Source organism: Podarcis tiliguerta (genome assembly GCF_965153285.1).
Source record: "Podarcis tiliguerta genome assembly, chromosome: 3".
Taxonomy (NCBI): domain Eukaryota; kingdom Metazoa; phylum Chordata; class Lepidosauria; order Squamata; family Lacertidae; genus Podarcis; species Podarcis tiliguerta.
The window spans coordinates 100,452,325-100,465,467 of NC_139536.1; the positions used below are offsets into that span (position 1 = coordinate 100,452,325).

The window sequence follows — 13,143 nt, forward strand, 5'->3', positions numbered from 1 at the left end:
ATATAAAGGGCCCCATTACCTTCAGTAGCTTAGGGCCTCATCAGACCTAAATCCAGCCCTGCTGAAGAGGGCTTTTGTTTTGCATAGCAAAACCCAAATGGCTTTAAAAGAGGATTGGACAAATTCATGCAGGAGAAAGGCTATCAGCGACCATGTTCTCCACTCCAGAGTTGGAGGCAGTAGGACTCTGAATGCCAGTTATGGGGAATCACCAGAGTGCTGTTGTGGTCAGGTTCTGCTCTCAGGCTCCCCACTGGTGTCTGTGGAAAAAGGATGCTGAACTAGACGGGTCGGTCTTCTTCTGGCTGATCCTCTTATGTTCTTTATCTTGCACAATACTTTGATCAGAGGTTAGGACTATAGTGGTACCTCGGGTTAAGAACTTAATTCATTCTGGAGGTCCGTTCTTAACCTGAAAACTGTTCTTAACCTGAAGCACCAATTTAGCTAATGGGGCCTCCTGCTGACGCCACGCTACCACCACACGATTTCTGTTCTCACCCTGAAGCAAAGTTCTTAGCCTGAGGTACTATTTCTGGGTTAGCGGAGTCTGTAACCTGAAGCGTCTGTAACCCGAGGTACCACTGTATCTTGTTTTGCGATGTGTGCCTCCTTGCCCTAAATTGTTTTTACTCTTTCCAACATGGCCCTGTTTCTCCTGCTTCAAAATCCAATCTTCCTGGTCACCCATCAACACTTGTTTTGTTTCAGAGTCTACAGATGAATGATATGCCTTTTGAATGATGCCCAAAGCCACCTGGGTAAGCTGCGATTTCAATCAAGACAGTGGTACCTCCGGATGTGAACAGGATCTGTTCCGGAGCCCCGTTCGCATCCTGAAGAGATGCGAAGAGACGCGGTGTCTGTGCGTGCGTGGGTCGCGATTCGCCATTTCTGTGCATGACGTCATTTTGAGCGTCTGTGCATGCGTGAGCGGCAAAACCTGGAAGTAACGCATTCTGTTACTTCCGGGTCGCCGCGGAGTGCAACCCGAAAACGCTCAACCTGAAGCAACTTTAACCTGAGGTAAGACTGTACTTTATTTTGCCAGTCTTTGATGAAAGCTACCCAGGGTTGCTGTTTCCAAGATAAAACTGCCTGAGATCACCTTTGGGTGAATCAAATACTCACAAATTGAGAGATACAGTGGTGCCCCGCAAGACGAATGCCTCGCAAGACGGAAAACCCGCTAGACGAAAGGGTTTTCCGTTTTGGAGGTGCTTCACAAAATGAATTTGCTATGGGCTTGCTTCGCAAGACGAAAATGTCTTGCGATTCCTGGGGTTTTTTTCCCCTCCCCCCTTTTTCCCAAGCCCCTAAGCCGCTTAACAGCTGATCGCTAAGCCGCTTAACAGCTGATCTAAGCCGCATATCAACTGATCTAAGCCGCTAATAGCCTTTTAGCAGCTAATCCGCTAATCCCTTAAGCCTTTAATAGCCGCTAATAGCCGCTAAACCGCTAATAGCGCTAATCCGCTAATGGGCTTGCTTCGCAAGACGAAAAAAACCGCAAGACGAAGAGACTCGCAGAACGGATTCTTTTCGTCTTGCGAGGCACCACTGTACTTTATTAACTACTATTAAAAACATATTAGTGGTTTTGCTCTGCATCTCTCTCTCTCTCTCTCTCTCTGTGTGTGTTTTAACTTATTCCAATTTTGATTATTAGATAATAACATTTATACGGTTTCAGGGAACAAGGAATCCAATTTGTCAAATAACAGCATTTTATAACAGACAATTATTATTATATAGTGACCTCCCTGGGGCACAAGTCTGGGCAGTGTGTATGGAGGTCCTGGGCTGCCAGATGACAAGACCCTGCTCTCTGTCTTGCTGATGTGGTCCACAGGAAAGCAGAGCAATAGGTCTGGCACCAGCTTAGCTGTGGGAGTTGCCAGAAGGAGGAGTAAAAAGGTAAAAGGTAAAAGAACCCCTGGACGGTTAAGTCCAGTCAAAGACAACTATGGGGTTGTGGTGCTCATCTTGCTTCAGGACGAGGGAGCCGGCGTTTGTCCACAGACAGCTTTCCAGGTCATGTGGCTAACATGACTGAACTGCTTCTGGAGCAACAGAACACTGTGACGGAAAACAGAGCACACGGAAACGCCATCTACCTTCTCGCCACAGCGCTACCTATTTATCTACTTGCGTTAGTGTGCTTTCAAACTGCTAAGTTGGCAGGAGCTGGGACAGAGCAATAGGAGCTCACCCTGTTGTGCGGATTTGAACTGCCAACCTTACTATCAGAAAGCCCAAGAGCCTCAGAGGTTTAGACCACAGCACCACCTGCGTCCCAGCCAGAAGGAGGAGTACAAGATAACATGCTACTGTCTTAGGGACTCCACTCCGAATTTGTGTAGGGTTTACCCCTTAGCCTTTTTCTCTCCCAAAGATGTCCCACAAGGCAGCAGAGGTTTAGGATTAGAGTTTTCCTTCTCCTAGATGGGCCACCTTCCCAGGTTGACGAGCCCCTGTTGGACCCACTATTGGTCTCGCCTGCCTCCAGAGAAGACATCAACAGTATCTATCAAAGCCATGTCAACTCAGGAGAGTGGTTTTATTTGGTTTTACTTTTCATTTCCAAGGCCATACCCATTTGGGTTTTTGGCTAGGACTGTTGTGTATACACTCTTTGAAAAGAAAAAGAAAAAAAGCAAGAGTTTCAAACCAGGTCTGGAATCTTATGCAATGGTCCATTGCTCAGAGTAAACGTGTCACTGCCATAGTAAACAAAAAGTTGGTAGTCAGACCAAAGTTCTGTGAGGTAGGACTAAGAGGTTTTTTTTTTTTTTAAGGCTCACATTTGTTCAGATTTTCAGAATAATTTACAGCTCATTTTTGCAAACCCTGTTTGCCAGCATGACCTAATGTGTATTTGAGGCTTCTTTTGTGGCCCTCAGGTTATAGAAGATAATTCTGCAGAGAAAACAAATCCTGGTTGACATATGTTCCTATAGAAACAGCAAAGGAAACTTGTGAATGGGCCAATAATTGGATTTCAAAACTGCACATCCACTGGTAACATGATTAATAAACTCAGCAGCACTAATAGGATTTGCACTCTCGCTATGTCAATATCTTACTTGTAGGGTTAATTTCCCTTTCCCACATGCTAATTTAACTCAATATAGAATCATTTCACTCCATGTCCCTGGAAGACAGTTCAGAAACTTCAATTGGTTCTGAATGCTGCAGCCTCAACGGTGTCTATGATCCACATTGCCTGATTCTGCTGCAGCTTCACTGACAGCCCGCTGAACTTAAAAGATCGTTCTTATGGGCATCTGAAGGATAGCACTGTAAGTTAGTTGCACTTAAGCCTCACTGTTTTCTTTCTTTTTTTATATAATAATATTTATTAAAGGTTTTATAGTTACAGGGGAAAAAAGTAAGAGAGAAAAAAAAGACAATAAAAAATTAACAAACAATACATCAAAAAAAATAAAAAGAAGAAACGATACATCAAGACAACAAGAAAAAACAAAAACATTTAAAAAACACATCCAATTTCCATATCTTTACCTTTCATTTACTTGTTTCCTCGACTTCCTCACACCTCCCTTTTTTGTATTCTAGTTCAAATTAGCTAATTCGGCAAATCCTTTCCCTCTTTCTCAACTTTTTGTTCTATAATTAATCTTGACACAATCTAACTTTAAATTTTCTATTTCAACCCATTAACAATCAGTTTTTGCTTAATTCTTTATAACATTTCTGCTAAAACCATATAACTTCATTCCAATATTCTTCTAACATTCATTAATTTTGCAGTATTTCTGTAAATATACTTTAAATTTTTTCCAGTCTTCTTCCATCGACTCTTCTCCCTGGTCTCGGATTCTACCAGTCATTTCCACCATTTCCATATAGTCCATCAGCTTCATCTGCCATTCTTCCCGGGTGGGTAGATCTTGTGTCTTCCAATACTTTGTGATAAGTATTCTTGCTGCTGTTGTGGCATACATAAAAATTGGCCGACCATGCCCAGGAGAAAAGCCTCTGGTTTCTTCAAGAAGGTATATTTGAATACCTTTTTCATTTCGTTATATATTATTTCCCAGAAGGTCTTAATCCTTGGGCACGTCCACCAAAGGTGAAAGAAAGTACCTTCTGTCTCAAGCCTCACTGTTTTCAATGAGAACTAAGTGATGATAGATTTGCCCTACAGCGTTCAATGGAATCTACATGCAACAGATTTACAGCGCAATCATCACATACCTGTAGGAATGCCTTCTCAGAAGTAAGCTCCACTGAGTTCAATGAAACATACTTCCAGTTAAGTGTGTATTGGAGCCTTAGCCTGGATCCAAATCACAGTTTAGTGAAGATAGTGTTATGACTCACAGCTGTAACCAGAGCTTTGATTAGAGTGGCTCGTTTGTTTTCATGCACAAAGGTGCCATACGTTCAGACAGTACCAGGATTTCAAAGGCAGAAATGATGTACGGGGGGAATTTCCGAGATGTGGCGAAAAACTGTGTTTTTTTTGGCATTTTTATTTTTGTTTTTTAACATCTTTATTAAAAGTTCAAAAAGTACATAATTATATGTGCACTGAACATGGTGAGATGGAAATAAAAAAGAGAAACAGAAAAAGAGAAACAGAACCCACGTAGAAGGGAAAATAAAGGAGGGAGGGGGGGAAACCAAAACTATATTTTAAGGTAAAGTTAAAGGTAAAGGTACCCCTGCCCGCATGGGCCAGTCTTGACAGACTCTAGGGTTGTGTGCTCATCTCACTCTATAGGCCGGGAGCCAGCGCTGTCCGCAGACACTTCCAGGTCACGTGGCCAGCGTGACATCGCTGCTCTGGCGAGCCAGCGCAGCACACGGAACACCGTTTACCTTCCCGCTAGTAAGCGGTCCCTATTTATCTACTTGCACCCAAAGGTGCTTTCAAACTGCTAGGTTGGCAGGCGTGGGACTGAGCGACGGGAGCGCACCCCGCCGCAGGGATTCGAACCGCCGACCTTTCGATCGGCAAGTCCTAGGCGCTGAGGCTTTAACCCACAGCGCCACCCGTGTCCAAAATTACCATATACCATATAGCATATAACTATATATTACAAGGTTCTTATTGCACTTCACCAGATTTTAACCTATTACAGTATTTGTAAAAATGGACTCCAAATATCATTGAATTCGCCCATGGAAGTCTGCGTTTATATGCAAGTTGTTCATATGCTTGTATAAGTCTTTTTTTTGGGTGTCCTGGTTTTTACTTTTTGAAACATGGCAACCCTAAACAAAGAGCAATTCTGTTGCTGCGTGCCATCCCAATCTCAGAGCCGTGTGAGATTTCAGGGGTTCCAGGCGCTTACACAGATCTTCAACCTGAGCTTACAAGTCAGGGGCTCACAGCATTAACCCCCCAAGGCGGCCTTGCTTCTTCCATAGCCACAGCCTTGGATTTCCGCAGATATCAAGCATATCTCTCCCTTACATGCTTCAGCCTGCTGCCTGCTTCTAGTTCTCACCCACCTCCAACTCTGGCTTTTGTCTTTCGATAACTACCAACCAGTTGAGGCAAGGGAGCACCACACATTTGTCCTCTGGCACAGAGCCATTTTCTTTGTTACCTTAACAACACATACAAAGGGCATTACCTCACCAGGAAGATAGCATTGCTATTTCAGCAACTGATTCTTTGCTGGACCCAGGAAACAGAAAAGACTCAAGCATACAGCCCTGCATTAAAAAAACAACCCTCACAACATTATAATGTTGAGTTTTGGGGTTCTTCTGCAAAAATTATGCTGCTTCAGTGTGTTTAGTTGGAGAGAAGGGAACCTTCTAACATGTCTTTCCTGTCATATGGTATTAGTTCTGGGATTCTACACACTTGATTTTTGTTGTTGTTTAGTCATTTAGTCATGTCCAACTCTTCGTGGCCCCATGGACCAGAGCACGCCAGGCACTCCTGTCTTCCACTGCCTCCCGCAGTTTGGTCAAACTCATGCTGGTAGCTTCGAGAAAACTGTCCAACCATCTCGTCCTCTGTCGTCCACTTCTCTTTGTGCCCTCCATCTTTCCCAACATCAGGGTCTTTTCCAGGGAGTCTTCTCTTCTCATGAGGTGGCCAAAGTATTGGAGCCTCAGCTTCAGGATCTGTCCTTCCAGTGAGCACTCAGGGCTGATTTCCTTCAGAATGGATAGGTTTGATCTTCTTGCAGTCCATGGGACTCTCAAGAGTCTCCTCCAGCACCGTAATTCAAATTCTTCGGCAGTCAGCCTTCTTTATGGTCCAGCTCTCACTTCCATACATCACTACTGGGAAAACCATAGCTTTAACTATACGGAGCTTTGTTAGCAAGGTGATGTCTCTGCTTTTTACACTTTTTGCTTTTTACACACTTGATAGATATGGTCTGAAAAGTTTAGAAACCCATTAAAGTGGTTAGAGGACAGAATGAACTCAGAAACAAACAAACAAAAAAAGCAATTTAATGACTCATCCATTCCTGCAACTGAAATGATCTGAACCTTTTCTTCAAATCTGGCAGAACACTTTCTTAACATAAACGAGGCCTGAGACATAACACAAACAAAATGAATGCCTGCCCTGACTTTCTCTGGTTTCTTGAAGTCCCTCTCTACTTCACAAGGCCTTCCTTCTTCTTCTTTTTCTATGGGCACTATATACTGGGCCAAAGAAGTTTCCAAAAACGTTGGAAGGAAAGAATTTGTGATGGCAGCCCATGCTCAAACAGATCAGTCACAGCAGCACATGGAGTGGTTTTTTCCAAAGCTAAAACACCTTCAAATCAGGTATTGGGTGAAGGCTGAATCCACGCTCTGGCCAAGCAGCCGATCAGCAGAATATTAGCTATTTTTAAAGGCTGCATACAGAGGATGCATTTTGCACATTCAATTTTCAACTCAGGCAAGAATATGCACCTGTAAGCTTATTTGTGCATGTGTAGTGCCCCTGTACAGATTGGGGTAAGGGGAAGGAGACCAAGATGTTAAAAGGTGTGGCAACCAAGCCTTCTGAGGAACAGATGAGGCAGTCAGGCATTGCTAAGCCTGAAGAAGAGAAGACTTGAGAGGTGATGATAGTAATCTTCAAATATCTGAAGGGCTGTCACGTTGAAGATGGAGAGAACTTTTCTGATCTAGAGGGTAGGACCTGAACTGATGGAACGAAAGAAGGCATTGCAAGAAAAAGGAGATTCCAACTAAACACGAGAAAGAACTTTTCTGAGGGTAAGAGCTTTTGGACAGCGGAAATGTGGACTCCTTTATCGGATGTTTCTAAACAGAGGTTCAATGGCCTTATATCAGAGATTTTTTGCTGCGATTCCTGTATTGCAGGAGTCTCCTATTTTCCAGGGACATCCCTGATTTAGAGAAGCCATCCCGGTTTCTGATTTAACCTCAGGACGTCCCGCTTTTCCTTAGGATGTCCCTATTTTAATTAGAAAAATGTTGGGGGGTACGCAGTTATCCAACCCCCCAAAGCCGCATGTTTTTTTTAAAAAAAATGTTTAATGTTGTATTATGTTTTTTATATGTGTTGGGCAGCCCAGTTAGATGGGTGGGGTAGAAATAGTAAAATTATCCTTATGGATAATGGGACGTCCCTATTTTCATCAGAGACAATGTTGGAGGGTATTGCTCAGGGTCCCTTCCAACTTTTTGCCTTTTAAAATTTAGAGTTTTATGATGTGAGAGTTGGAAGGGACCCCTGAGGGTCATCTAGTCCAACCCCCTGCAATGCAAGAATCTCAGCTATAGCATCCATGACAGATGGCCACCCAACCACTTGTTTTATTAATATTATTACAAGGGTACCTTGGTTTAAGAACAGCTTAGTTTATGAACAAATTGGATTAAGAACGCTGCAAACCCGGTGTTTTGGTTGGGGAACTTTGCCTTGGAAGCAGAACATGTTTCGCTTCCTGTTGAGTTTTGTTCCATTTTTAAATTGAGTCCTCCGCTGCTATGGGAAAGCGCGCCTTGGTTTAAGAACGCTTTGGTTTAAGAACGGACTTTCGGAACGGATTAAGTTCGTAAACCAAGGTACCACTGTATTTTTATTTGCATATATAATGTTCGATATATATATAAAATATTACTAATTATATATATATATATATATATATATATATATATATATATATATATATAATGTATACACATGCACATACATATATATTTGCTTACACACTGCCATAAATACTGTTAGCAATATTTAAAATAATAATAATTATTCCCCGTAAGATTCCGTAGTCCAAATCCATTAAAAACCGCATGTGCTCCGTTTAGCTGCCATCCGAGCGAATATCCCAAACTAACCCGGAAGCTCCGAAACGTTCGGCAGTCTTCATTTCTTGAATAGATCTATGGTTGGGGCCTTCCTGATGACGTCACGGCAGGAGAGACGCGCCAGGCCGCCTCAGCCCCAACGGCTGCCACGGAGGACAGTTGGGCGAGAGCAGGCGGGCGAACGGGCACGCGCGAGGGAGGGAAGGGGGCTCTGCTCCCACGGTAGATATTTTGTGGCGGGTTGGGAGGAAGAGCTGCGTGTTGGGAGCCGCCGAGTAATTCTCACATCCGAACAGCGGCCGTTAAAATAATAATAATAATAATGGACGGAGGCTCGACAGCTGAGTCCGCACCTGCGCTGAACGTCCTGCGTGATGCGCACGCAGCGTTTCGGGAGAGACGGTACGAAAGGGCGGAAGAGCTGTACAGTAGCTACATCGAGTACTGCGCATGCGCCGGCAGGTGGGCAGTCCAGTTCCAATAGACGAGATTAATATCGCGTGTGTGTTTAGCAGGGAAGCTATTACGCATTTTCTCTCCCCCCCCCATCCAAAATCCTTCAACGTCTCTGCTGCAGTAATGAACTTCACAGCCCCTTCCCCTCGTTTTCCCTCTTAAAATAGGGAGAGGGAAAGGAAGGGGAGGCAGTGTGGTTTAGTGGTTAGAGTGCCAGGCTGCGTGATCTGGAGAGGATGATTCAAATACTCCCACTGGGCCATGAAGCTCACTAGGTGACCTTGGGTCAGTCACTACTGCGTCATAGATCTACCTCCCAGGGTCGATGTGGAAGATAAAATGAGGAGGGGGGGAGGACTACTGACGTCACATTACACTCCTTGGAGAAAAGGGTGGGATTTAAATGCAAGGACATGAGGATTTGGGAAACAGACCTCCGTGTCATTTACACAGGAAGTGATTTTGCAAGCAGTCCCAAGGCTGCAATTCTGTGTACTTTTACTTCAAAGACAAGCCTCACTGTACTGAGTAAACATGCACAGGATTAGCCCTGGGTTGTTGCTTAAGATGTTGCAACAGATTTGTGACTACTGTGTGCATCTTCTTCCTGTAGTTCCAAAGTTTTGTTTTATTCACCTAATTTTAAAAACTCACTTTATTTCAGCCGTGTCTTAACTTTTTAAAATCTTGACAGATTCTCTGTGTCATTTTATGTTTAGGCAGCACAATTCTTTGTAGGTGACAATAACTCTCTTCCCTTTCTTTTCATCAGTCATGATCTGGCAACAGCATTTAACAACAGGGGACAGATCAAGTATTTGAGAGTTGACTTCTATGAAGCAATGGAGGATTATACATCAGCTATAGAAGCCTGGCCTGAATTTGAAGTCCCATACTATAACAGAGGATTAATATTATATAGGCTAGGTATGGAAGTAAGCTTTCATTATTGGATATTTAAATGCATTTCTTTGTCCTAATTCAATTGGCAACATTCAGAGTAGGTTCTCTTGACTGATGGCTTAAAACTTTCTACCTTCTGGGAACTTTTTCCACTTTGTTGAGGAACCCCTGTCTAGCAAGATTCTGAGGCAGATTCTTGTGTGCACATCAGTGCTCATCAGGCCTCTTAGGCTTCACTTATATGAAGTGAGGCTTGCTCTACCCTATCATCATCTTCACTATAATTTTCTATTTATACCCCGCCCATCCAGCTGGGTTTCCCCAGCCACCCTGGGCGGCTCCCAACAGACTAAAAACAATAAAACATCAAATATTAAAAATTAAAAATTTCCCGAAACAGGGCAGACTTCAGGCTTGCAGGATCAATCCCAAGATCCACAGAATAGAGGCTAATTCTAACTTAAAGCTAAAGGGAACCCCTGACCATTAGGTCCAGTCGTGACCGACTGGGGTTGCAGCGCTCATCTCGCTTTATTGGCTGAGGGAGCCAGCGTACAGCTTCCGGGTTATGTGGCCAGAATGACTAAGCCGCTTCTGGCAAACTAGACCAGTGCACGGAAACACCGTTTACCTTCCTGCCGGAGAAGTACCTGTTTATCTACTTGCACTTTGATGTGCTTTTGAACTGCTAGGTTGGCAGGAGCAGGGACTGAGCAATGGGAGCTCACCCTGTTGCGGGGATTCAAACTGCCGACCTTCTGATCGGCAAGTCCTAGGCTCTGTGTTTTAACCCACAGCGCCACCCATGTCCCAATTCTAACTTAAAATTAAATAATTCTATGTGCAGGAATTAGTTTTGAGCTGAACTTCTGATTAGCCCCAGCTTCCTTATATTCAGCAGTATAATCAGAGGTTCGGCTGCTGCTAAACATTTGAGTGGTATCTACTTTCTGCTCCTTGCCCTAACAAAAACCCAGTGCTCTCCTGTGGTTGTGCACTGCCAGGCCTTATCAGGGGTCCTCAAACTTTTTCAGCAGGGGGCTGGTCCACTGTCCCTCAGACCTTGTGGGGGGCCTGACTATATTTTGAAAAAAATATAAAAATGAATTCCTATGCACACTACACATATTGTATTTGTAGTGCATTTTAAATAAAAGGACACAATATTCTATGCAAGACCACCACCAGGCAGAAATACCCCAGAGATGCATTTTAAATAAAAGGACACATTCTACTCAGGTAGGCCACCCCCCAGACGCTTCCCTCCCTTCTCCACAGCACCGGACGAGCCCTGGTGGCTGCTTATCTGTGTCTTGCGAGTGGCAGGGGCTAGCGGTGGTGGAGGGGGGATGATGAGCGGTGCACGAAAGGGCTCCGGAGAGGGGCTGGCACCAACAGAGCCCAGCCCCCTTCCTCCTCTAGGCAGGGCGGGGAGAAGCCAGGAGGAGGGAGGGAGGAGGCACCGCTGCCGCCGTGTGAGGGAGAGGGAGGAGGGAAAGAACTCGCTCGCTGGCGATCCATGCAGTGATTCCCGGACCTTCCGTGGGCCGGATTTAGAAGGCAATTGGGCCTGATCCGGCCCACAGCCCTTAGTTTGCCGACCCATGGCTTATTGCTAGTGTAGGTGAGCAGTATTTCCAGAAATCTTCCAGAAGCCATCAGCAGTCCTTCCACTAAGGAAACCCAGAACACAGCAGAACACAGAGTAAGCCCCCCTTCAGAATGCCAACACATTACCTTTAACAAATGGAATAAAAAGGTAATGCAAAACTGTAGCAGCACATTCCGTGATTTCCCTTGGGTTTACATAACACCATATTCCCAAAAGATTCCACTTTAGAAATGCAGTACTGTAAAAATAAAGTGCTTGTGCAATGTTCGACCCTAGAACACAACGACCCACTATCTGAAAGGGCACAGTGTCCATAATGTGTGCTGACTTTGTAAAAGCTGCTTTGTTTCCTGTTTGTTTGAAGATTTTGCCCTTTTACTTGTGTGCTGTGATTTCTTAGATAAAAGTTTTATGAAGAAGATTCAAACTAATGTATCAGAAATAGATCAGTTCAAAGTATGATGGCAGTGACTGAAACCTTCTTAAATCTCCTGCTCAAGCTGGTATATTACTACTGTACATGTAAATGGTTTACTCAAGCATTTGGATAGTTCCTAAACACAAGTCTACACAATTGCACTGTAATACCCATTGCTTTGTCTTATTGGGGCTATGAATTAAGATTAGTATTGCTAACTAATATACAAGGTGAAAACACCCACTGTAGGCAAAGGAACAGTGCACTGAAATGGCCTCAGAGGCAAGGGGGGGACATAACTGCTTTGTAATAGATTCTATATCCTCCATTGCAATTCTGTCAACTCATGCAGCCAGAAGCCTCAATCTCACAGACATACAAACATGAATTAGTTCAGAGTTTATTATTCAGTATATTAATCATTACACTTTACCAAGGAATAGTATCTGGTGTGCACTTTTTGTGTCTTTGGAAAACACACAAGGGTGCAAATAATTATTATTCATTCATTCATTGTTAGGTCAACCCAACAAATTTGGGTTTTGTGGGGAGTTCTGTGAGTGACAATGAAAGTAAGCAGTTGAAGTTTCTGCAGGACAGCAAGATTCAATAGACAGAAGAGATACATAAAAATAGTTCAATAGTCATATTCAGAGTAAGAGAAATGCATCTTTTTTTCTTTTCTTTTTTTTTTTGGAGGCAGGTTTCTTTGATGAAGCCATGAAGGATTTTAACAAGGTCTTGGAGCTAAACCCTAAGTTTGAAGATGCTTCTCTGAGTTTAAAGCAGACTATTCTTGATAAAGAAGAAAAGCTAAAAAGAAACTATTGAAATTCTACTCCAGATGAACCTGGACGAACTTGAGATTGGATTACCTGGTAATAGGAACACACATGTTTTCCCCACCCCACTCCACTATGTTAATTTGTCAAATTTAAAGTCAGTTAATTTGAAGTGTAACCTGTTTGTATTGTGAATGTTTTCTAATCACAAAGCAGATTATTTTTTAAAAGTCCTGTATTAACCTTGCCTCGGGTTCTCTTCATTGTAGATATTGGAACCAAGGGTGGGTAACATTTTGTCTTTCTCAAGACAAGCATTAAATTCCTTCAGGGGCCACATTCACTTATTTAAGGATTTTGCATAGTATGATACGTATGACATTAGACAAATGTGACAACGAAGTCACATTGGCTCTTACAAGCAGGTTTAATAATTGTGTAAAGCCTTCATAGATTGATTAGTAGAGAGGCTGTGAAACAAACCCCCCCCCCTACATTTTAACAATATATTTCCAACGGAAAAGAGCCTGCTGAGCTTCAGGGAGACAATAAGCTGTAGAGATTCTATAGAAAAACAGGTCAGCATGCAGGATTACAGCCTTCCAGCACTATATGACGAATGCATGAAGCAATTCCGGCAGTGCCTTTCACAGTCCTGGGGACCTGTAAATTTAGCAGATGGGCAGCTGCTGATTTGTAGG

At 43.4% G+C, this 13,143-nt stretch overlaps 1 protein-coding gene and 1 long non-coding RNA gene across 2 annotated transcripts; one reads left to right on the top strand and one right to left on the bottom strand.

Moving 5' to 3' along the window:
- Positions 1-6,244: 6,244 nt before the first annotated feature.
- On the bottom strand, positions 6,245-8,406 carry LOC310673481. Its single transcript, XR_014509061.1, has 3 exons — positions 8,302-8,406; positions 6,901-7,137; positions 6,245-6,371 (listed from the first exon to the last, which is right to left on the bottom strand). It is a non-coding gene; the product is annotated as an uncharacterized lncRNA (long non-coding RNA).
- On the top strand, positions 8,394-12,689 carry TTC32 (tetratricopeptide repeat domain 32). Its single transcript, XM_083431872.1, has 3 exons — positions 8,394-8,733; positions 9,500-9,654; positions 12,364-12,689. Exons 1-3 carry the CDS (start codon positions 8,594-8,596, stop codon positions 12,489-12,491), a joined length of 423 nt encoding a protein of 140 aa, XP_083287998.1. The 5' UTR covers positions 8,394-8,593; the 3' UTR covers positions 12,492-12,689.
- The last annotated feature ends 454 nt before the right edge of the window (positions 12,690-13,143 follow it).

What these genes read in the sequence shown, in the direction of transcription:
- TTC32 (XM_083431872.1), top strand. Translation starts at nt 8,594, where the DNA reads ATGGACGGAGGCTCGACAGCTGAGTCCGCACCTGCGCTGAACGTCCTG. An exon ending in TACTGCGCATGCGCCGGCAG is followed by an intron (nt 8,734 to 9,499) that starts GTGGGCAGTCCA and finishes TCTTTTCATCAG; the next exon opens with TCATGATCTGGCAACAGCAT. An exon ending in ATTAATATTATATAGGCTAG is followed by an intron (nt 9,655 to 12,363) that starts GTATGGAAGTAA and finishes TTTTGGAGGCAG; the next exon opens with GTTTCTTTGATGAAGCCATG.